The following is a 22,979-nucleotide window of genomic DNA, read 5'->3' on the forward strand; positions in this document are numbered from 1 at the left end:
ACCAACTTACTTGAACATGGTAATTACAACTTTTCTCTCAACATTAATAGCTATAGTTCGACACTGAGTTGACACAGACTTCCCTCAATGGGATGCAATCAGGTTCGAGAATGGCGCATGTAAGAGCTATGAAAAGCAATATTTGGAATATCGAGCGCCACTGGCCATTGGAGTGGGAAGGATTGAGAGCATTGAAGCTGCCAAACCTAAAATCCGAATATACTGCCAGTTCTGTATTTAGTTTCACCATTTGTAGAAATGAGTGGGCTAATGTGCAACTACAAATCACATTCCATTAATTATACAATAATACTTACTTACTCAGACAGAAATCTTAACTGTGCATCATATAATGGAACATCATAGACAGTATAAAATAACAATGACATGCCCACAACTGCAGTGGTCAAACGTTCCATTGCTAGCAACCCCAAATGTAGAAAGTTAATATTATATTGCTGTTAAAATACACAGCATATAGTCACAGTCAGGGCACATGCTGTTTGGAATAAAAGCACCCATGATGTTGTCAAAGTTACTTGGTACTCACCAATAATGAAATCATACTCCACATCTCGTTTTCTTTTTTTTTTTTGCTTAAGTACAGTAACATTATCATTGTGATCAAACTTTCACAACTATCTCTCAGCATTTCAAAGAATATCTAGGATATTTTTCTAAATGCACATAAAATTAACTAGTACTTTCTTTAAGTAGGCTAGAATATAACTTATTTGCAACTATACAGTTGCAACATAATGTTGAGAAATCAGTCTTTATAAGTGCCAGTTGGACTGGCAGACACACCACTTTCTGTGGCTGTAGCACAACAAACAGTACTAAAACCGACACTTTTTGTAGAGATCTTTGGTATGGTGTAAAACTGAATCTGCATATTATCCTAATACACTGGTATAAATATCAAAGCTACCAATACTGCATACTAACTTCAGAATCACTGAAACCATAATGGCAATTGCTCGATTTACTTCTGACACTAATTAGTGTGGGTGAAGGAAAGTAGTGACAAATAGTTAAAACGACTTTCTCTTTTATGACATAGTTAGAAGTGGCTTCACTTAAGTGATGCCACAGTAATCGGGGTGCTACAATTTCTGCGTAGTTACACAGTTTTCTATATAGCATCAGTGTCAACTGAAATTATTTAGATAGGTTTGTAGTAGTACAGAGCGTGGCATTCGAATTGATTGAGTCAAGAATTAATTACACATGAAAGAATATGCAAAGGATACCAAAACAGATTTCAGACAGGAATTAAATGGAAATTACAAATTCACCATTAAAAGTATTGCCATTCAAACATGAAAACTGTTTTATAAATCATTTCTGAACTACAAAAACAAATTTTGAGTACTTCTTGAATCATGTATCAAGCTCCATTTAAAGATGAGGAACACAAATTTTGGATGCAAACCCAATTTGCCTGAAACTGCAGGTGATAGATACTGGCATGTCAGCGTTATAGTGCATCTACAGTGTCCTCAGAAATACAGTTTTAGGGTACTTATATGAGATGAAGGATGCTGTTTACAGATGTAGCAATCATAATAAAATTTCTATCTGTGAACCAATTTCGAATAACAAGAACAAATGTTGCATAGTTGTAGAGCTGCATATTGGACACTATTTAAAAATCAGATACTCATATTAAAGATGCATTATAAGTTCGAGTGAAACTGCAAATGATACTTTGATATTTCACATGTGGCATTTACCTGTCATCTCCCCAATATTTATATCATGTCCCCAAATACAAATTTTTTAATTCCGGCATGTTCTGTTGGATGCTGTTTACTATGACCAGAAGACACATTTGAAAGTTAATATTTTTTCATCCTTGCACCCAATGTCAGTTAAAAATGGCAAAACATTAATGTTACTCTATAATAAATTTTGGAGTTATGCTTTGTTTAAGTGCACTATAATATAATGGAACATTGAATATCCATGTTGCTGTATTAAAAGCTAGAGTCAAGTTGAAAGTATATTGCCATCAGTAACCTTTGTTACTTCCTTTCTGAAATTCACTGGATAGATGCTCAAATGTATATCGCCAGTACTATGATCTGAATACATTTTCCAATATTGCATTGATTTTCAACATTTGTAGAATTCAATGAGCTGCAGTAAAACTACAAATCGCCTTCCACTAATAACTCAATTTCACATATTTACACACAACCAGAACCTACCCATGTACCAGAGAGCATGGATACGATACATTTCCACCACATATATTAACCATTTGTGCTCATATCTGCTATCTCAAAAACTTTGACTATGAACAGCTTCGAAAGTAGGAAATTGATATATGCTTCTACTGAAATAATTTAACTAAGAACACACAGATCATGTTGTAAGAATTGCTGCATACTCACCTTGTACCCAACCTACAGAATGATACCACACTTCATGTCTTCTTGTTGTCACACTGGCTAAGTAGAGTAATAACAGTATTACTACCCAACTTTCGCCAATTATCACAACATATTTTAAAGGAAATACAGATTGTTTTTCTAACACAAAGAACAAACAAACACTATCCAAACAGGCCTTGAAGGTTCAATAGTACTGACTGGCCGCTGTGTCATCCTCAATCCTTAGGCATCGTCAGATGCGGAAATGGACGGGCATGTGGTGAATACATCATTCTCCCAGCCATTGTCGATTTCCGTGAGCAGCTTTTGTAAACACACATAAAATAAAATAACAGGTTTCTAAAGTATAATTTTTTTCATGTAGTGCCAAACATTTTCAGAAAACAATCTTTTTAGGTGCCAGATAAATCTGTACACACGCCACTCTTCTGAGATTTTAACAATTTCTTATGTTCATTGATTTAGACATAGTGATTAATTCTTATTTTAGCTTTTGGCACAACTAAATGACAACTGTAGACAGTTCCTGTGTACATACATATACATCAATGATCTGTAAGGCAGCCTGAAGTCAATGGCACAGGGTATGTCCAAATACCAGTTATTAGTGTTTCTTCCCATTTCATTCCCATGGATCATGGGAAGCATGACTGTTTGAACGCCTCTGCATGTGCTGTAATTATTGTAATCTTGCCCTCAGTATCCCTATGTGAGCTATGCATAAGGGGTTGTAATATATTTGCAGAGTCATCATTCAAAGTCAGTTCATGACACTTTGTTAGTAGCCTTTCTCAGGATAGTTTATGTCTATCTTCAAATTGTGCAGTTCAGCTTCTTCAGTATTTCTGTGAAACTCTCACAAAGATCAAACAAACCTGTGACCATTTGTGCTGCCGTTTTCTGTGTACTTTCAATTTCTCCTGTTAGTCCTATCTGGTATGGGTCCCACACACTTGACCAATATGCTAGAACCAATCACATGACTGATTTGTAAGCAATTTCCTTTGTAGACTGATTGCACTTCCCCAGTATTCTACCAATAAACTGTAGTCTACCCTCTGGTTTCCCAACGACTAAGCCATCTCATATCGCTACAAAGTGTTACACCCAGGTATTTTTATGGTTTGCCTATTCTAATTGTGACTTATTGGTATTATAGTCATAGGATATCACGCTTTTTCATGTTGAAGTGCACAGTTTTATGTTTCTGATCATTTAAAGCAAGTCGTCAGTTATTACATGTCTTTGAAATCTTGTGACGATCTGACTGAAAATTTACACGGCTTCTTTCAGGCAGTACTTCATTATGGATAACTGCATCATCTGCAAAAAGTCTGAAGTTACTGTTAATATTGTCTGTAAGGTCATTGATATACGCTATGAACAGCAAGATCCTAACACACATTCCTGGGGCACATGTGAAGTTATTACTACACGTAACGACGACTCTCCATCCAAATAACATGCTGCACGCTCCCTACCAAAAATTGTTCAATCCAGTTGCAAAATTCAATTTTTACCCCATACAAACGTACTTTTGATAACAAGCACAGGTGCGGTACTGAGTCTGATGCTTTTCGAAAATCAATAAATACTGCATCTACCTGACTGCCTTGATTCAAAGATTTTAGTATGTCATGTGAGAAAAGAATGAGTTGGGTTTCACATGACTGATATTTTTGGAATCGTTGCTGGCTGGCATGGAGGAGGTAATTCTGTTAGAGACACCTCATCCTGTTTGAGCTCAAAATATGTTCTAAAATTCCACAACAAATCGATGTCAAGGATACTGGAGACTGTAATTTTCTGGTTCACTTCTACCAGCCTCTTATAGAGGGTGTGTCCTGCGCTTTCTTCCAACTATTAAAGCACCATGTTTTGTTTGAGGCATCTGCAACAGATTTTAGAAGTGGGGCTAACTCAGCTGTAAATTCGGTATAGAATCTGGCAGGGATTCCATTGGACCCTCGAGCTTTATTCAAGTATAACTATTTCAGCTGTTTATTAGCACCACTGACACTAGTACTTATTCCCTCATCTTTCCAGTGATATGAGGAGTAAATTGGGGCATTTCTCCTTGGTTTTTCTTTGCAATGGAAAATCTGAAAACAAAGTTAAGCATTTCAGAATTTGGTTTGCTACTCTCTGTTTCAGTTCTTGTTTCATTCACTAGGGACTGGACACTAACTTTTGTGCCACTAACAGCCTTTACATACCACCAGAATTACTTTGGGTTTTGTGAAATATTATTTGACAACAATGCCTGGCAATTCCTGCCCATCAGTACGTGAGGTCTGCCTGGTCTGGGTTCAGCTATGTTTATTCCTTCACAGCTCCACTTCAGAGTCACAGCATCGATATTCGACGTGGGCAGCTGACAGAACACTTGACAATGCTCTGCTACGGCAGCCATTGAAAGCCTCACACATTGATCTCTTGACAGACAAATGCGTTTTATTCGGCAATTCTCTAGCTACAGCTCAATGCTTTGTTTTACATCTATTACACAGTAGTCTCTGTTTGTTTAGCAGTTTCTTTACAGTAACTGTATACTGTAGAGAGTGCCTCCTATTATGAACTGTTCTATTGGGTACATATCTATCCAGTGCATGCTCAGCTATTCTTTCAAACTTGGGCCAGTGTTCCTCTACATGCTGCTGCCCTGTGCTTAAACTTTCAGTTCCTCATTGAGATATGACACTATTGATTTTTTATCTAGTTTACTGAACACACACACACACACACACACACACACACACACACACACACACACATATATATATATATATATATATATATATATATATATATATATATATATATATATATATATATATACTCCTGGAAATTGAAATAAGAACACCGTGAATTCATTGTCCCAGGAAGGGGAAACTTTATTGACACATTCCTGGGGTCAGATACATCACATGATCACACTGACAGAACCACAGGCACATAGACACAGGCAACAGAGCATGCACAATGTCGGCACTAGTACAGTGTATATCCACCTTTCGCAGCAATGCAGGCTGCTATTCTCCCATGGAGACGATCGTAGAGATGCTGGATGTAGTCCTGTGGAACGGCTTGCCATGCCATTTCCACCTGGCGCCTCAGTTGGACCAGCGTTCGTGCTGGACGTGCAGACCGCGTGAGACGACGCTTCATCCAGTCCCAAACATGCTCAATGGGGGACAGATCCGGAGATCTTGCTGGCCAGGGTAGTTGACTTACACCTTCTAGAGCACGTTGGGTGGCACGGGATACATGCGGACGTGCATTGTCCTGTTGGAACAGCAAGTTCCCTTGCCGGTCTAGGAATGGTAGAACGATGGGTTCGATGACGGTTTGGATGTACCGTGCACTATTCAGTGTCCCCTCGACGATCACCAGTGGTGTACGGCCAGTGTAGGAGATCGCTCCCCACACCATGATGCCGGGTGTTGGCCCTGTGTGCCTCGGTCGTATGCAGTCCTGATTGTGGCGCTCACCTGCACGGCGCCAAACACGCGTACGACCATCATTGGCACCAAGGCAGAAGCGACTCTCATCGCTGAAGACGACACGTCTCCATTCGTCCCTCCATTCACGCCTGTCGCGACACCACTGGAGGCGGGCTGCACGATGTTGGGGCGTGAGCGGAAGACGGCCTAACGGTGTGCGGGACCGTAGCCCAGCTTCATGGAGACGGTTGCGAATGGTCCTCGCCGATACCCCAGGAGCAACAGTGTCCCTAATTTGCTGGGAAGTGGCGGTGCGGTCCCCTATGGCACTGCGTAGGATCCTACGGTCTTGGCGTGCATCCGTGCGTCGCTGCGGTCCGGTCCCAGGTCGACGGGCACGTGCACCTTCCGCCGACCACTGGTGACAACATCGATGTACTGTGGAGACCTCACGCCCCACGTGTTGAGCAATTCGGCGGTACGTCCACCCGGCCTCCCGCATGCCCACTATACGCCCTCGCTCAAAGTCCGTCAACTGCACATACGGTTCACGTCCACGCTGTCGCGGCATGCTACCAGTGTTAAAGACTGCGATGGAGCTCCGTATGCCACGGCAAACTGGCTGACACTGACGGCGGCGGTGCACAAATGCTGCGCAGCTAGCGCCATTCGACGGCCAACACCGCGGTTCCTCGTGTGTCCGCTGTGCCGTGCGTGTGATCATTGCTTGTACAGCCCTCTTGCAGTGTCCGGAGCAAGTATGGTGGGTCTGACACACCGGTGTCAATGTGTTCTTTTTTCCATTTCCGGGAGTGTATATATATATGCTTGTTTCAGTTATTCTTTCTACTTTGCTAGTACTCTGTTCAGCTGAATAGTGCATATCACAGTCACAATACTAGAAAGAATCATGATATCCACTATGAACAGCTAAATCTAAGTATGGTGCAGAAAGGAGTCCATTTCAGTTGCTGTAAGATTTTTTCATGCCCTCACTTCAAGAATTAAGTGTTTGGTAGATGAAGATCTCTTGTTCAAAAAACCTTAAGGCAGTTCCTATTGCAAGGATCATTTTATACAATAGAAGAGTCATTGAACTACAGTGTTTAACATTTCTTGTACTGCAAATTGCGAATGTATGCCCAAATTTGTATTTGTAACACCGAATATTTTTATTGCAAACATATATTTTGTAATATCTATTTCTCTGTAACACTTATTATTTTGTAATCTTTATCTGTCTCTAAAATGTATTTTTTGTAGTAGGACTTAATGTTTACTGTTTTTCATTTGTAATCTCTATATCTAAAATGTATTTTTTTGTAGTGGGACCTAAGTGACTGTTCACTGTTTTTGTTTTGTTTTGTGTATTACCATAAATTCTGGCCAAAAGCTTATAAAATTGACACATTCCATGTCCTGTGATAGTGTCACAACATGGATCACTGGAACAACAGATAAATTCAAAAATAATAATAAATTTAAAAAAGTCATTGCTGTCGCAACCATATCATATTCACTCATATGGACATCCTCAAAGAGGTCAGGTCTGTTTGTTGTTGCCATTAGAAACAATATATTTTCATCATGAGAGAGGTTCCTAACTGTCTGTTCTAGGTAGTTTTCAGAGAAGCCATTTAGTAATGTCTCACAGGGTGTCTTACCACACCCATCACTAACAAAACTGTAATTTTCCTAATTGATTGTTGAATTACTAAAGTTCCCCCAATGAGTACAGTATGATTTGAAAACTGTCATTGAAGCGAAACATTCTCACATGCAGCTTCAATTGCCATCATGGTGGCTTTGAGTTTTTTGTCTATTGCAACGAATTTCTCGTTAGCCTATTCTTTCGATATACTCTTAAATTTTCCCCAGAAATCTCACTGCCATTATTTTCAGGCTCAGCCATCTATAATTTAAGCAACCTATTTGTCTAAATTTCTGTATTTCTGGTGATGGTTCTTGTACTTCCAGAAAAAGAACGTTCCCTACAGCTAAGGATCTGTAATAATGCTGCTAACAACAGGTCTTTAAACGTTTTTGGTACTCCAGAATGCGAATCACACACAAGACAATTTTAATGAATGGAAACCAAATTACAGTGATGGTGCTTCGAAATTCAGTCAAAAGGACGCAGCCAAATGACGCAATTCACTGGTGGGAATGGTAAGTAGAATCGAGTTGAACTTTATGTCGCAAGATAAATGTTGCTTAATCTTTGTCATGTAACTGAAAACTGTGTCTTTACTCATTTAACTGTGGTGTCATTCTAGTATTCCATCATCTGGGGTGTCATATTAGTTGCACATGTGCACTGGGCTTAGATCATGAACGAAGATTTACTACAAACTATTTCACGTACAGCACTATTAACTTAAGAAAACTCTCAGACATGCACTTTTGTTCATGTTGATATGCTCTGAAGTTAGGGATGAGGGATTCTCTGAATGCTTAAGTTGTATAAAGCATTGCTTTATTTAAATTTGTTTAAAATCTGGTAGATGGTTCCTTAAGACAGTATTAAGCTGACAAATCATACATTCCACATTACACTTCAAGCCATGAGAGTCTCTGTTTTCGTTAGTACTATTATTTTTAAAATTTAGTAAGTACAGCATATATTTTTCGCAATATTGTTTTAGTTGAAGCTTTGTCATATAGCCGATTGGGTGAACAATATTTTTGTTTTTTAATTTGTGTGACCATAGTATCCATAAATACTGTAGAATTATTTGTAGATTTCGAAACCATACCTGCAACTACGAAAAAAATTAATAAAAAGCACATAGTTTCCTGTACGACTTTCATGAAACAGCGAGGTGGCGCAGTTATAGCACAATGTACTCGCACTCCGGAGGACCACGGTTCAAACCCGAGTCCAGGCTTCCTGATTGGGTTTTCAGTGACTTCCCTAAATCGCTTCACGCAAATGCCAGGACAGTTCTTTTGAAAAGGCACGGCCGACTTCCTTCAGCAACGGGACCGATGACCTCACTGTTTGGTCCCCTCCCCCAAATTAACCAACAAACGACTTTAATTTTTTTTCCTAGCAGATACGCAGCTCTGATTCCAAGATTTTCAGAACGACCTCCTTGGTAGGTTCCTTCTTCCGCATTGATTGACTTTGACCACAGCAGCAGATGACTGTAGAGTTTAGTAGTTCGTGTCATGCGTATGTACGGTATTGTGTTGCGTTTTCTGTGTAATATGCAAGTGATTTGATGGTGGAGACAGGAAATCACGGAAAGACACATATTGAGTGTGGTACTACGTCAATACTTAATTTTTATTATCATTACAGCTAACTGCCTCGAATGAAGTAGTTTGCCAATGCCTTGTAATGATGCTATAGTAACTGTTCGTACAATTATTATATTAGTTTAATTTCATTTATTGGGCACATTTGAACGATAAATTTGTTCCACATATAATTCTTGTATCATCCTTGGCGCTTGTGGTTATGGTTTGAGATAGCCTTAGAATTTCGTAAGTAATTATGTCAGGTTATGTGTATCAGAACCAAACACTTGTTATTTTCAGTGACCTTGTGTTTCCGCATTGCGAGCAGGAGGTGACTAGTGTTTAGACAAACATATTAGCGCACATTACGTACCTGTGCTGTTCGGCAATTACGAAGAATACCAGATCGACGCGTGGGTATGTAATGTGCTTGCTGTTTTCGTACTGTCCGATAAAATTGCTAAATGTTTCCCGTGATTTAGCAAAAGAACCGCCAGATATTTTGATGTGTTGTCTGTAATTACGGGAAAAGTGTCTATATGCTGTGATGGTTAGAGAAAGTGAAGGTCATTGTGAAATACTTTGTCATGGACGAAAAAAGGCTCTCATGAAGTTCACACACACGCTGCATTCATATTGTTATATTTACTTGTGTTGTGCATGCGAAGTTTGGTAACAATATTTGTGAAGGAAGGCATAGGGACAGTAGGAGTCCACTGTTATCTGATCTGTAGTTCGCCCGGGTTGTAGCGCAAACAGTTGTACTGCCGATACATCAGATTCGTTAGCATACGTTAATACAGAGTATCAGGGATTGGTTAGGTTGGTATGAAAGAGAATGATGTAGAGGGAATTCATTGTGTAGCGTTTTCCATGGATTTCCAATGTGCCTATGTGCTCCATAGTTTAGTAAATAGTGTTAACTGCTGTTTGTAGTAATGTGCACGTTTCAATCTATGGAAGGATATGGGAATGTAATTGACTCTGTAAGGCCTACTGGGTATGTGTAATTGCCACCGACAAAAGCATCCGAAAACCACAGAACATTGTCATGGGTACGCTTATGAGAAAGTAATTTCACTAAGTCTTGTTAGAGGAATTTAATCGTTGTTAAATCTTGACAGTCAAGAATCATTTATTTTTCTATGCAACGTGCAGGCAGCAGTGTGTTTTTTAGTGACTGGGTAAAGATTGCAGCATTGCTCAATATTGAGTTGATAACATTGAATATAGATTACTGTATAAGGAAACAGTTGTTAAAAATACATACTAAACTGACTGAAAAGAAGAAAGTTCTGTCTGTATGGGTGGATTTTCATGTTCTGCTTTTCTGAATACCATGAGCAAATATGGGTTTATAGATTGATTGAAAATGCAGCCAGTATGATTGAGAAATAATTCTTTTCTGTTCTTGCATACGTTGTTAAGAACATAATTATAAACCTCTTACATTATTTTATATATTAAGGAATTTGCAGGATACATTAACAGGCTTCGATATAGCTCAAGACTCATTTTAATCTTTTATTCTTCATATGTAAAATTGTCTACAGTAAATAGATTTGTCTGGTAAATTCACTTTATCTTAGTTGCTTCACATGACACTTAGAAATTTATGTGGAAAAAGAAAGTCAGCTACCATATTCAGAAAAAGACTGATTACCACAAGCAAATGCTACTAAGTAACAGCAGTAATTGAAAGTCATTTGTTTCCATTGTGTGGGGATTTTCGTTTTCTCTCACATTGAGTTTTATTTACCATTAATGACACTGAGGATTCAGAGTCCTCATAACCAGCAAGTTGTAAATCAGTTCATTTTGTCAGGTTCTTTGTCCCTCAGCCATTTTTAAATTTTTCATATGCATCAACTCATTTGCTGCAGCCAGAAAATACTGCCTGTGCACTATGTTGAATAATAACAATGTAAACATATAACTTTGGCTTTCTTGTTTTTCAGTGGCTTAGGAGGGCAATCATGGACTGCAAGGGGACTAGTTGGGTGAAAAAAGAGAAGAATGAAGTATATGCTGAACCAGAATCCTTGGTAAATAGCTTTTTGTATTTTTTACCATTATTTCATTAATTTCTTTGTGCAGTGTGGTGTGTAAACAAGCAGAATACATGTCCTGTTGTTTGTCAGATGAAAAATTTTGTATTGGCTGTTGGTTTTGCTTCTTGACCAAACGAAGTTGTGACTGTTGGCTGTGCAACATATTTGCAATGGATTGGTGTCTTGTAGTATATGATGCTGCTCTCTAATATTTAATGTGTTTCAAAATTTCTGCAGCTTATTGCTAGTGTGATGTTGGCATCCCAGTAGTCAATGATCACATGTTTGCTGTCTACTAGGAAATTGTCAAATGTTCTTGAGTTGTGACATTAGCAATCACTTGTTACAAATTAATTTTCCGCTTTCAGATTTAGTTCGGTGAGTTGTTAATGTCTAGATCTCTTCCTTTTTTAGAAAGCGGTATTATTTATGGATATGATAATGTAATATACGAGTGGACTCCACTTAGTGTGCAGATGATTTAGCTACTACTGTAGATCAGTTGTATGGTTTGCTGGACGAATTGATCATATGCTATATTTGTGGTCAATTTTTAAGTTGACCAGAGTTGCTTTCTCAGACAAGAGGAATATATATGTGGATTTATTGCAAAGACAATATTTGGCAGTCTATTTGTCATGGTGCCTGATGGAGAAATCTAAACTCACGACCTACAATATTTCTTTCCTGGCGTATAATTTTTGCTATTGTTCATCTAATTGGTTTTATACCCTCAAAGTTATTTGTTAGCAATACTACCGTTCTTGATCTGTTTTTGTTTTGTCAGTAGGTATTCAGAATCTATTAAATATGGGGAAATGGTAGGGGATCAAGAGTTGTTGAAATACTTTGAGGAGCTTAAATACTATTAAATGAAACAGCAGTTGGTAGTGTAATGTACAACCCTAAAAAGAAATGGTGGTAATGCTGAAACTAAAAGGAAAAAAGGAGTGTTATAGTTTTAACTACAGAATGTTGGAATGTTTGCAGTGCTCTTTAACCAGTAGATCTTCACATTACCACTCTAAATATTTAGTATCAAATAAATTACTTAAATCTGAATATAATCACAGAGTTAAACTGTGTGGGCTCAAGTATGACACGTCTGTAACATACAACATATGCTTACAGGTTTGGTGATCATAAAAGAAGTAATTATAGCAGAATGTCACTGTCAGCTTCAGGCAAATTAAAACATGCTGAAGTTACTGTTAGAGCTCATTCCTTGATTAGTTTTTATGAGATTAGCAGGATTTTCAATTTTCCAGTGTGTGGCCATCAACATTTTATGGAAAATTCACTCCTCATCGAGCTGGTTTTGAAAATATATCCTTCATTTCTTTCTTCATCAAAGCACTGTAATTTGTTTCATGTAGCTAGATCAAAACACTCTTGTGACACTGTAAAGATGTCATCTGCTCTGAATCATTCATCTTGAGAGTTTCTCTAGAAGCAGTGAAAACACACATGTACACTCGTGCTAGACAATGTCATGTTATAAAAGTAGCCTTGTTAGGTTTTTGTTAGCGTCAGCTGCCAAAGTCTGCGTCAAGTAGGACCTTCCTCCCCCCCCCCCCCCAAGAGAAGAAAACCTTTGTGCTTCGAATTTCTCACTTACCTTTCTTTCTATGAACTCGGTGTGTGTAGTGTCGTGCTCATATTCAGGTTGTTCATTCTTCTAGTGGTATTGTAGTCGTGCATTGATATCAAAATGTCAGCAGTTGGTAAAGGAAAGTAGTTGTAGATATAGCACACATGCCTTCACTGTACCAATCTTCTTATCACTTCTTTTTGGAATAACTATGGAAGTGAGGACTATATTGTACCTTCATATCATGTGTTACATCTGTATTGTAAATATCTGTTTTTCCATTAGCTCAAAGCTGTGTAACTGAGCAATTGCTGTTCAAGCTTTTCATGTGAGGTTGTATCTGATCTTGAGCAATGGTGACAAGCAAAACTCAGTTGCCTTAGTTGTGTTTTCCAAAGAACAGAGAAATTAAAATCAAACACGGGAAATGCCAGGATAGAGTAATGATATACAAAGCATGTGTTCCAACTCAACACATTGATGAGGAGACCTTAGGTTGCAGGTAGGTAGAATGAATTGACTGCTAAATATTTAAGCTTTTGGACAAAGTAATTCATATGAAATACAGAACAACACTAGGCCATGAACACATCTAATGTGAGTAGAAATCTGTTGGAGTGAGAGGTAAAGAGGTGCTGTGGGGTGGGAAGTGAGGGATAGCAGGATAGGGGTGGAGGTGACGCTGTGCTGCCTGTGGTATTTGTCAAGGACATGGTGGGACAGAATAGGGTTGCTAGGTGCAGTGTTGGGAGGCTGTGTGGGGGATGGGGGGGGGATGGAGTTGTGGGATAGGTGTGTGCAGTGCTAGAATGAGAGCAGGGTAGGGAATAGGTGGGGTGGAGCATACAGACTAGTGAACGTTGAGGCTTATGGGGATGACTGATATGTTGTATGATGAGTTTCCATTTGCACAATTTAGAAAAGCTTGTTATGTGTGTGCGTTTTTTTTTTAATGTGCTCCCAAAGATGGAATCTTTGCTCATCTTCAACCTACCCTGCCACAAAAGACACCAATCATTTCCTTCACTGAGCTTCACAGTTCCTGCTCCTTTACCATTTGGCACGCTGCTCATCATTGTCAGTGCTATCACCCTCTATGATTACATCCCCCAACACCCATGGCTTTCTGTTACTGAACAGTACCTTTCCCAGTGTCTGACTCTCTCCTAACCTACAGCCCCTTCCTGGTCGCCATGACCAACTAGATTCTCACCCACAATTCTCCATTGAAGGCACCGCCTACAAACAAATCTACAGCACATCAAAGGGCATTTGTATGGCACCATGTTCTGCCAGTTTTCATATGCCACCTAGAGGATTCCTTTCTAACCATCCAGAATCACACACCCTTCACCATATCAAGATTCGTTGATGACATTTTTATGATCTTATTGGTTTGTTTATTGAACCTGATCTGATTAGTTCCATCAGGCCCTCTATTAAATTGGACCATGGTTTCACAAATACTGTACCCTTTTTGTATCATATTTTCCTGAAACTAAGTTTTGTTATGTCAAATAGTATGACAATGATTTGGGTGTCTCAATTAGCAATGTCAGTGAATAATACTATGAACTAAAAGTTAATACTGGCAGTACTTCTACTACTGCAGTTGATACCACTAGTGGTGCTAGTAGTGGTGGTGATGAAAGAATTTGGAGTGCAAGGTAGATTTTTTCTGATACAGTGTGCTATGGGGAATGGAAATGTAAGGAGACTCCACCAGCTAAGAATATTGGGAAACAATGTGGTTGCAAGGAATATACTAAGGGTCACACTGAGGCCTGCACAGCCTAAAATTTCCTTTCAAGCATTATCTCAGAAACAGATCTCCCATTCCTTGTCTTGTCAGTCACAAATACAGAAGTGTCCAATTACACCCATCTACTTTGATCCATGACATCACAAATATGGCAGAAGCAACCATACACTAAGACTCCAATATAGCACCTATGACGTCATTATGTAAACATGACCACTAACACGAAAATACAATTAAAAACCCAAACCCAAACACACACACACACACACACACACACACACACACACACACACACACACACACACACACACACACACAGTGCACTGTGCACTTATTATTTTTCCTTATAGTTTGGTAATTTTCACGTCTGTCAACACCTTATTTCTTTGGGATTGGAATTATTATATTCTTCTTCAAGTCTGAGGGTATTTCACCTATCTCTTACATCCTACACACCACATGGTAGAGTTCTGTCAGGGCTGGCTCTTCGACGGCTATCAGTAGTTCTAATGGAATGTTTTATACTTGCAGGGCCTTGTTTTGACTTGGGTCTCTCATGGCTTTGTCAAACTTGTCACACAGTATCATTTCTCCCATTTCATCTTCATCTACATCCAGCTGTATTTCCATATAATGCCCCCCAGTAAATTTCCCTTCTATAGACACTCTATATAATCCTTCCACATTTCTGCTTTCTCTTCTTTGCTTAGAACTGGTTTTCTGTCTGAGCTCTTGATATTCATCCAAGTGCTTCTCATTTCTCTAAAGGTCTCTCTAATTTTCCTGTAGGCAGTATCTATCTTACCCCTAGTGATATATACTTACCCTACTAAGGTATGTAATACTCCACACTCAGACATATAGAGTGCCTGTCCTGCTTTTCCTGATAACATCCTACTTAGTAGCCTCCACCTGTAGATCTGAATGGGGGATTATTTTACCTCCAGAATATTTTGCCTAAGATAATTTTGTACAGTAGAGCTGCATGCTCTTGAGAAGCAAAAAACAAACATAGCTGCGGTTTCCCTTTGCTTTCATCTACTTGCAGTATTGGCACAGGAAGTTGGTTAATGCTACAAGGCCAGGTCAGTTGATCATACAGACCACTGCTCCTGCAACTGCTGAAAAGGCTTTTGCCTCTGTTGAGGAACCATGTGTTAGCTTGATTTCTCCTCAGATAATACTTATTCGTGTTTGCACCTAACTGTTTTCAGTATCGTTGACATGCCAGCAAACCTACCTTGGCAGTGTCCATGGTTCATTTGGTGTGGGGGCTGTGCACTATTGTTTAAAGTGCTGTCTTGGAGCAGAAGAAATAGTCTTAGCATGTATATTTGTAGAATTACTTCATTATCTGTATGAACACAAATAACAATTCTGTGAGACTGCGTTGGTACACATACAAACCCACAGATGAAAACTGTTGCTATGTCTCAGATTTGTGGCTGTAACTCCTGGTTTCAGGACCACTTACTTTAACAATTACCCTAACCAAGCATGCCTCCAGGGCTGCCAAGGGGATGTCACTTTCGTGTCCTCATAGGTTTTCATCTTAGGTTCATGATTTTAAGGTCAGCGACCAGCCAATAATTTTGTAAAGCAGTATGACACAGTTCTCCATAGAAGTAGAAACAAAAAATTCATTTGGCAGTTGGGTGATTTGTGAGTGCTGGTAAGTATAACAAAATTATTATACAGTTGTCTGTAGATGAGTGCATAGGATAACAATATAATAATCATAAAATTGGTGGTTCAGATAACACTGATTGCTACCAGTTCTTTTAGTTTTATTTACATTCCATATGTAAAACAAATGGTAATTTTAATTCATGCTGAACCCTACTTTATTAAAAAGTTGTTTTTAATTATAAGTTACATAAAATGCAAGTATTGTTGAAAAATTACAATTTGGTACAAAAATGGAGAGCATCAAATTGAAAATAAAGAAATCTCGCAGAAATGTATCAAAATTTTTGAATTAATATGTCGAATGTTGAAAAAAATGTAATTTTTACTAAACCGTTACAATTCAGTATTTGTTAAATTTGCGAGTTGTTAGTAGACATGGAAGTTTTCAAAAATTAGTAGTTCCGACTAGAAGATTCGAACCAGCAGTTTTTCATTAAGGCACTTTTGTGCTATAGTCTCAATTACCAGCAATTGTGTTAATAATTAGGAAATATTTTTTAGTTGACAGCACTCAGAAATCTTCTGATCATCAAAGTCAAATTTTTGTAGTTGTCTGGTAACTGCATAGTGCTGGTTTAGGAAATTAATGTTCCAGCACTGAACTCCAAATATTCTAAATCTGAAGGAAATTGAAGAGGATGATTTGCAAGGTACCATTTTCAGTCAAGGTCTTATTATTGCAGGGATGTGTCCATAATGGTTAAGGTGACAGCCCATAAAATGCAAGAAATCCAGGTTTAACTCATCAGTGCAGCCAAGATAAATTTTTACATCTGTTTCATAGACAATTCACTAATATTAGGCAGTCATTGGATCAAATTGTGAATGTTTCTGATCAGCATAATTTATCTGGTATTCAAAATTGCATTGGCTGACTGCATTGCAGCAGAATTGTGAGTGAATAGAGCAACTGATTTTAATTGATCAATGACTGTAGGATCCATTTTTATTCTTGCAGAGGAACTGTTTTCTTTCCAAACTCATATAGGAGAACAAAATTTAGTGCTGTTCAGGTCTTTAGCTCCAAACAGTTTCCTGTGTCTCTTCTTACAAACTGAAATGACCTGTGCATTTTCCTATTCCCATGAAAAGCCACTGTTCCATAGAGTAACACTTAAATTGCTAGAGGTAGTTCTGCAAGATCCACTTGTTTTATTTAATCTGATGACTGCCACTTCAGGTCTAGTGGTCTACTGTGTAGAAAAAGTTTGGTTTTTCCTTCTCCCTCCGGTCCCCACCTTAGTCAATTATGTATCTGTCATTTTAGTATCCATGCTGCAACCAAAAATTTGAAATACATTTTTATGTTCTGTAATGGAGAAAATTTCTAAGGCAAAGTATTGTAAATATGACTTTTCTGTTACTGTCATCTGTTTTGCTACCACATGCATCATTGTCAACTTGCCCTTGCAGAGTTGTCTTTGATCCCTTTTCTAACATTTTTGTTCAGAAGTTCGGGGGTTTTCGTTTTTTGTTTCATGTTTTGTAAGATATGATCTTGCTTATAAATTAATGGAAGACTTCTTATATAGGCTGTCTTGGTGGGTCTCATATGTTCAACTTCTGGTTGGCCATGGGGATTCAGGGGATTTAGCTTCATTTGAATTTGCTGTAGAGATCTCTGCTGTCGTGTAACTATGTAATGTTGTTAACATTTGCAGGTCCTCACTGTATTCCACAACATTCCCCATACTGGGTGTATTTGCTGTTACATCATGTTTGATCACCTTACCAGGTTTGTTAGGCAGAAGTATGTTCCTATCTTTCAGAATTTGTTTTTAACAGTAGCAATCTGTGATGCTTCAGTAGTCCAGTGCTTATGTTCCAATCTCTGTATTTAGAGAATTTATTATTTTGGGCATGTTTATTGCTAACAGAATAAATATTTTCCTGTTGTGTGTGTTTTCTAAACAGTTGCACAGGCTAATGTTTTGGAAAACATGTTTTGTAGATTTTCACAGGAATTTTTGTTATCACAGCTGTGCTAATGTCACAGGATGTGATTTTGAGATGAATGAGTTCAGATTGTCCTCTGCAAATTTAGATCTACGTTTTCCATGGATTCTCTAAATTTCTTCAAGGAAGTGGATGGACAGCTCCTGATAAAATGACATGGCTCATGTTGCTTATATTTGCCCAACCTCATGTCATGCTGTACGTTATTGATGTAATTTTCCTCCACATCTTTCTCCCCATCTAAAGGCATGCATCTTCAGTTATGTAGTTGAGAAGTATATATATCCTGTCACTACAGTATGATAGAGAAATTCGATTGTATACAATATTTACCAGACTGTATCTTAGGCATTAATCTACTATGATGGATGGATGTTGGAACTCAAATGTTCTTTTTTTTTCCCACATCACATTTGACACTTTAAAATTATTTTTTCCTCACATTTGATACTTATCTTTATGCAGATTTCAAACTTCAGTAACATGCAATGAGATAAATGCAGATTTATTTCATTGTACAGTACTGATTTTTCATGATAATAAAGCTATTAGTGCCTGCATTCTGTGGTGCATCTTTCTAATGGGTCCTCTGTATGGAATATCAGATTTTGTAGCTAATCATTTCTAGTTTTCCTTCCAGCATTGTGTGTATAATGCCACTGTTAGTTAATGAAACTCTGGATCTTGTCTTGAATGCTTACATACTTTTCTAAGAGTACGAGGATTGCTTCTTGAATGGGTGTGAGGCTACAAATTCAAGTGTTTTGGGTTCAGTCCCAAGCATCATCTGTCACTTTTTCTATGTGGAAAATGACAGTTTCCATTACAGTGTGAAGCTCTAGGTCTTCATGTAACTTACTATGTCAGTGAGTTCAGAAGTTGGAGGAAGCCAGTGGCATACCACATCCAGTAAGACAATGCCTAATAGAGCACTAAGATGTTAATAACTACTACTACTTCTACATCCATACTCCACAATCCACCTGATGGTGTGTGGCGGAGGGTACTTTGAGTAGCTCTATCAGTTCTCCCTTCTATTCCAGTCTCGTATTGTTCGTGGAAAGAAAGATTGTCGGTATGCCTCTGTGTGGGCTCTAATCTCTCTAATACTATCCCCATGGTCTCTTCACGAGATATACATAGGAGGAAGCAACTTCCTGCTTGACTCCTCCTGAAGATATGTTCTCGAGACACCAACAAAAGCCCGTACCGAGCTACTGAGCATCTCTCTTGCAGAGTCTTCCACTGAAGTTTATCTATCATCTCCGTAACGCTTGCACGATTACTAAATGATCCTGTAACGAAGCGTGGTGCTCTCCGTTGGATCTTCTCTATCTCTTCTATCAACCGTATCTGGTACGGATCCCACGCCGGTGAGCAGTATTCAAGCAGTGGGCGAACAAGTATGTTGTAAGCTACTTACTTTGTTTTTGGACTGCATTTCCTTAGGATTCTTCCAATGAATCTGTCTGGCATCTGCTTTACCGACGATCAATTTTATCTGGTCATTCCATTTTAAATGACTCCTAATGCCTACTCCCAGATAATTTATGGAATTAACTGCTTCCAGTTGCTGACCTGCTGTATTGTAGCTCAATGATGAAGGATCCTCTATGTATTCGCGGCACATTTCACTTGTCTACATTGAGGTTCAATTGCCATTCCCAGCACCATGCATCAATTCGTTGCGCATCCTCCTGCATTTCAGTACAATTTTCCATTGTTAGAACCTCTCGATATACTAGAGTATCATCCGCAAAAAGCCTCAGGGATCTTCCCATGTTATCCACAAGGTCATTTATGTATATTGTGAAAAAGCAACAGTCCTACAACACTCCCCTGTGGCACACCTGAAATTGCTCTTACTTCGGAAGACTTCTCTCCATTGAGAATGACGTGATGTGTTCTGTTATCTAGGAACTCTTCAATCCAATCACACAACTACCTCCAAGTTGTTGAAAGCTTGACTTTTACATTGGGTTTGCATTAGTTTTGGTGACATTTGAGATGTATTTTCCTGAGTACCAAACTTAGCTGACCCACACTTAGATCTGCATTTACCTGCTTATTGTCTTTAGGGGTGGTTTTATAATCTAAAAAATGCGTTCTGCATATAACCTGCTACTTGTTTAGTTCCTTCTTGACCATAGTGCCCTCATGGGCTTTGCAGAGGGTACCCTATCTTCTTCCACTGAATAACACAGGTCAGAAAATAGGGAGCTGAGATCATCATAAAATCAAAAAATATTCTTATTGGAGCCTTCACTGTGGCACAGGCAGAGGAGAGAGAGAAGTTCCAAATTAGTGTCAAACCCAAGTGATCATAAATAGTGATTGACACAGGAATATAAACATTGTTCTCAGTAAAGAAAAGAATTATAGCTTGTGAGTGGAGTTCTACGAAGTGGACATGAAATTTTGTGGTGCAACAAAATTGCTTCATAGGTAGGGATTTGGTGATTAGCCAACCGAACTGACAGGAACATAATTTAGTTGCAGATGATAATCTATCAGTACGTAGAAAGATAAAGAGGATCATATATAAACTAGAAATATACAAAAATTGGGTAATAGTGAAAAGACATAAATTCTTATGAGATCTAGAAACATGTAGCTGAATAAAAGTACTCACTGATGATGGCAGAAAAATAGTGAATCATTTTTGGGCATTTATAAACAAAAAGTTTCCATAACAGGTGGATCAGAAATTCCAGTCATTGTACTATACATTACTCAAACTCACCATCAGAATACCACATCTCAGATGGAACTTTGGCGAACACAAGATGTTGACATACATCTTATTCCCTGTACTTTTATACTCAAAACATTATTTTATTTTTCTAATCTTGTTACATAAATAACTGAAGAGTTGCTAGTATCATTTGTTGGAAAGATGATGTAGGGATATGCATCAACTTCTCCACAGTGGTATGTGTCACCACATTTCTTCATAGTGGTGTGTATCACTACACAAGGCTGCTGTGTGTCTGAGTCTCACTGTTCTGACATGGAATTTCACAGTGAAGAGCAACCCCTCACTGCTTGGTTGGATGCTGCAGTGAGGCATTCTTCAGGCCCAAATAAGCAAGTTGCATTGGTTTGGGTGTCCAATCAACAGTACTCTGCACATCATGGAGCCAGTACCCTCCCTTTCCTTTTGACTGAAGACAAACCAGCAAAGTCAAGAACACTGGAAAGCTTATGAGCCTGTGGCATCTTGACTGGAACCAGGGGCTTCTGTCATTCCTTAGTCCTTGCCATGGAGACCTGATAAGTGCAGGTACTTTAGATGGACATACGTTACCTTGAAATAGCTTTTATGTGCCCCCATTAATAACATAGTTCCTCAAGTCAACAACTACTGTGGACAGGTTTATTAGCTAAACTTCACAAACAGTGCTCCACGTACTGCACTAGTTTATGGTAGAAAGTAGATATTTCCATCATGTCTCTGGACCGGTTTGTTGGCAGCCAATGGGAGTATATTACATCACAGACAATGCACAGCTGTTAACCATCTCAGTCCTGCCATTAAGATACAAACTAATCATTTTGTGGATGGCCTTTACTTCACAGCATGCTTTTGATACATGTTGACAATTCTGTTAATGTAATATAATAATATAAGTGTGTATACAGAACACATGTGCAACTTTGATTTTGAAATTTTATTAATTTTATCTGATATACAATCCTGGTTTTGGTGAGTGGTATTGTCTGCATAGTCGTATCTTCGTGTTCTTCTGCTGCTTACAAGAGGTTCTTGTATTGGGGTGTAGAGCAGTGTTTCACTGCCTCTCTTCAAATACTATTAACAGCTTTCTCTCAGAGATGGATCTATGTTGTGGCAGACTTGATATATAGCCTTCCCTGAGGTTTAGGTTAGCCTCAAAACTGACACTTTGCCCTTATTTCCTGTTTTTGTCCACAGTCCTGCTGGATACAAATCAATATCGGAAAGAAGAGTGCAAAAATAATTCATGAAAACCCAGTTTTACATTAAGTGTTACAGGATTTTTTGTTTGGCCACTGCAAACAGGATTTTTCCCTGAACATTCACTTTGATCCCACTCTAACATCTGATATGTCAAGGTAGTTGTTAGATTAAACACTGTGTTTGTCTCTCCATTGAATTAAAAATGTCATTGGCTACATAAATCGGCTTTTCAGCCATCATAACTTCCCATTACAACCTGCAACAGGTGTTACCAATATACACTTAGGGGTTGGAGAGGGGATGGCCCATGAAAAAGTTGTACCAGCTTAACTTGGATGGTCATATTTTCCTCCAGGGTTACAGATGCAAAACTTCATTTCCTGTCTGAGGTGCTTTTTTAACTTTATAAATAAAAAGAACTTTGCAAAGAACTTATGTGGCTTCCATATGCAAAATAGTAATGAGAAGCATTTTAACTAGCTTGCTGCATCAGTGTTTCCACATTCACACTGGGCAAATTCAAAGTACCTTCTTCAAACTTGTGGCTGTCAAGACATGTACTTAATGCAGTCATCTACATGGTGCCATGACTCACCCCACACTACTGTCAACAGTAGTTTCCTTATTGTGGTGGTTTGTGACATTATTCCATGGTGTATAAAGACCACTATGTCATAATTATAATGTCATATGAACCAAATTACGTTTCATGTAATTGAAAGTTCTGCTGTCAGCCGATTGTAATGGATACATTCAAATGCCCAAATGATATTTGGAGTTTCTCATAAATGGCCAGTTCTGTTTCCTTGCAGATTCTATTTGTAATATATTGATTGAAATAGGCTGAAAGGGGGCAGGAAGGACTGGAACCATCCAAAATTAAAATTAACTTAAATTCCAAAATA

The 22,979-nt window shown here is 38.5% G+C and overlaps 1 protein-coding gene across 1 annotated transcript in view; it reads left to right on the forward strand.

The window, feature by feature from the left end:
* Positions 1-8,993: 8,993 nt before the first annotated feature.
* The window catches only part of LOC126212636 (zinc finger protein 99-like), a 106,448-nt gene continuing 92,462 nt past the window's right edge, over positions 8,994-22,979 (forward strand). Inside the window, exons 1-3 of the mRNA XM_049940063.1 lie at positions 8,994-9,109; positions 9,386-9,502; positions 11,044-11,130. Of these exons, the coding sequence (XP_049796020.1) occupies positions 11,062-11,130 (69 nt within the window). The 5' untranslated portion in view covers positions 8,994-9,109; positions 9,386-9,502; positions 11,044-11,061. The remainder of the gene's footprint in view (positions 9,110-9,385; positions 9,503-11,043; positions 11,131-22,979) is intronic.

The sequence above is a fragment of the Schistocerca nitens genome, chromosome 11 (genome assembly GCF_023898315.1).
Source record: "Schistocerca nitens isolate TAMUIC-IGC-003100 chromosome 11, iqSchNite1.1, whole genome shotgun sequence".
NCBI lineage: Eukaryota > Metazoa > Arthropoda > Insecta > Orthoptera > Acrididae > Schistocerca > Schistocerca nitens.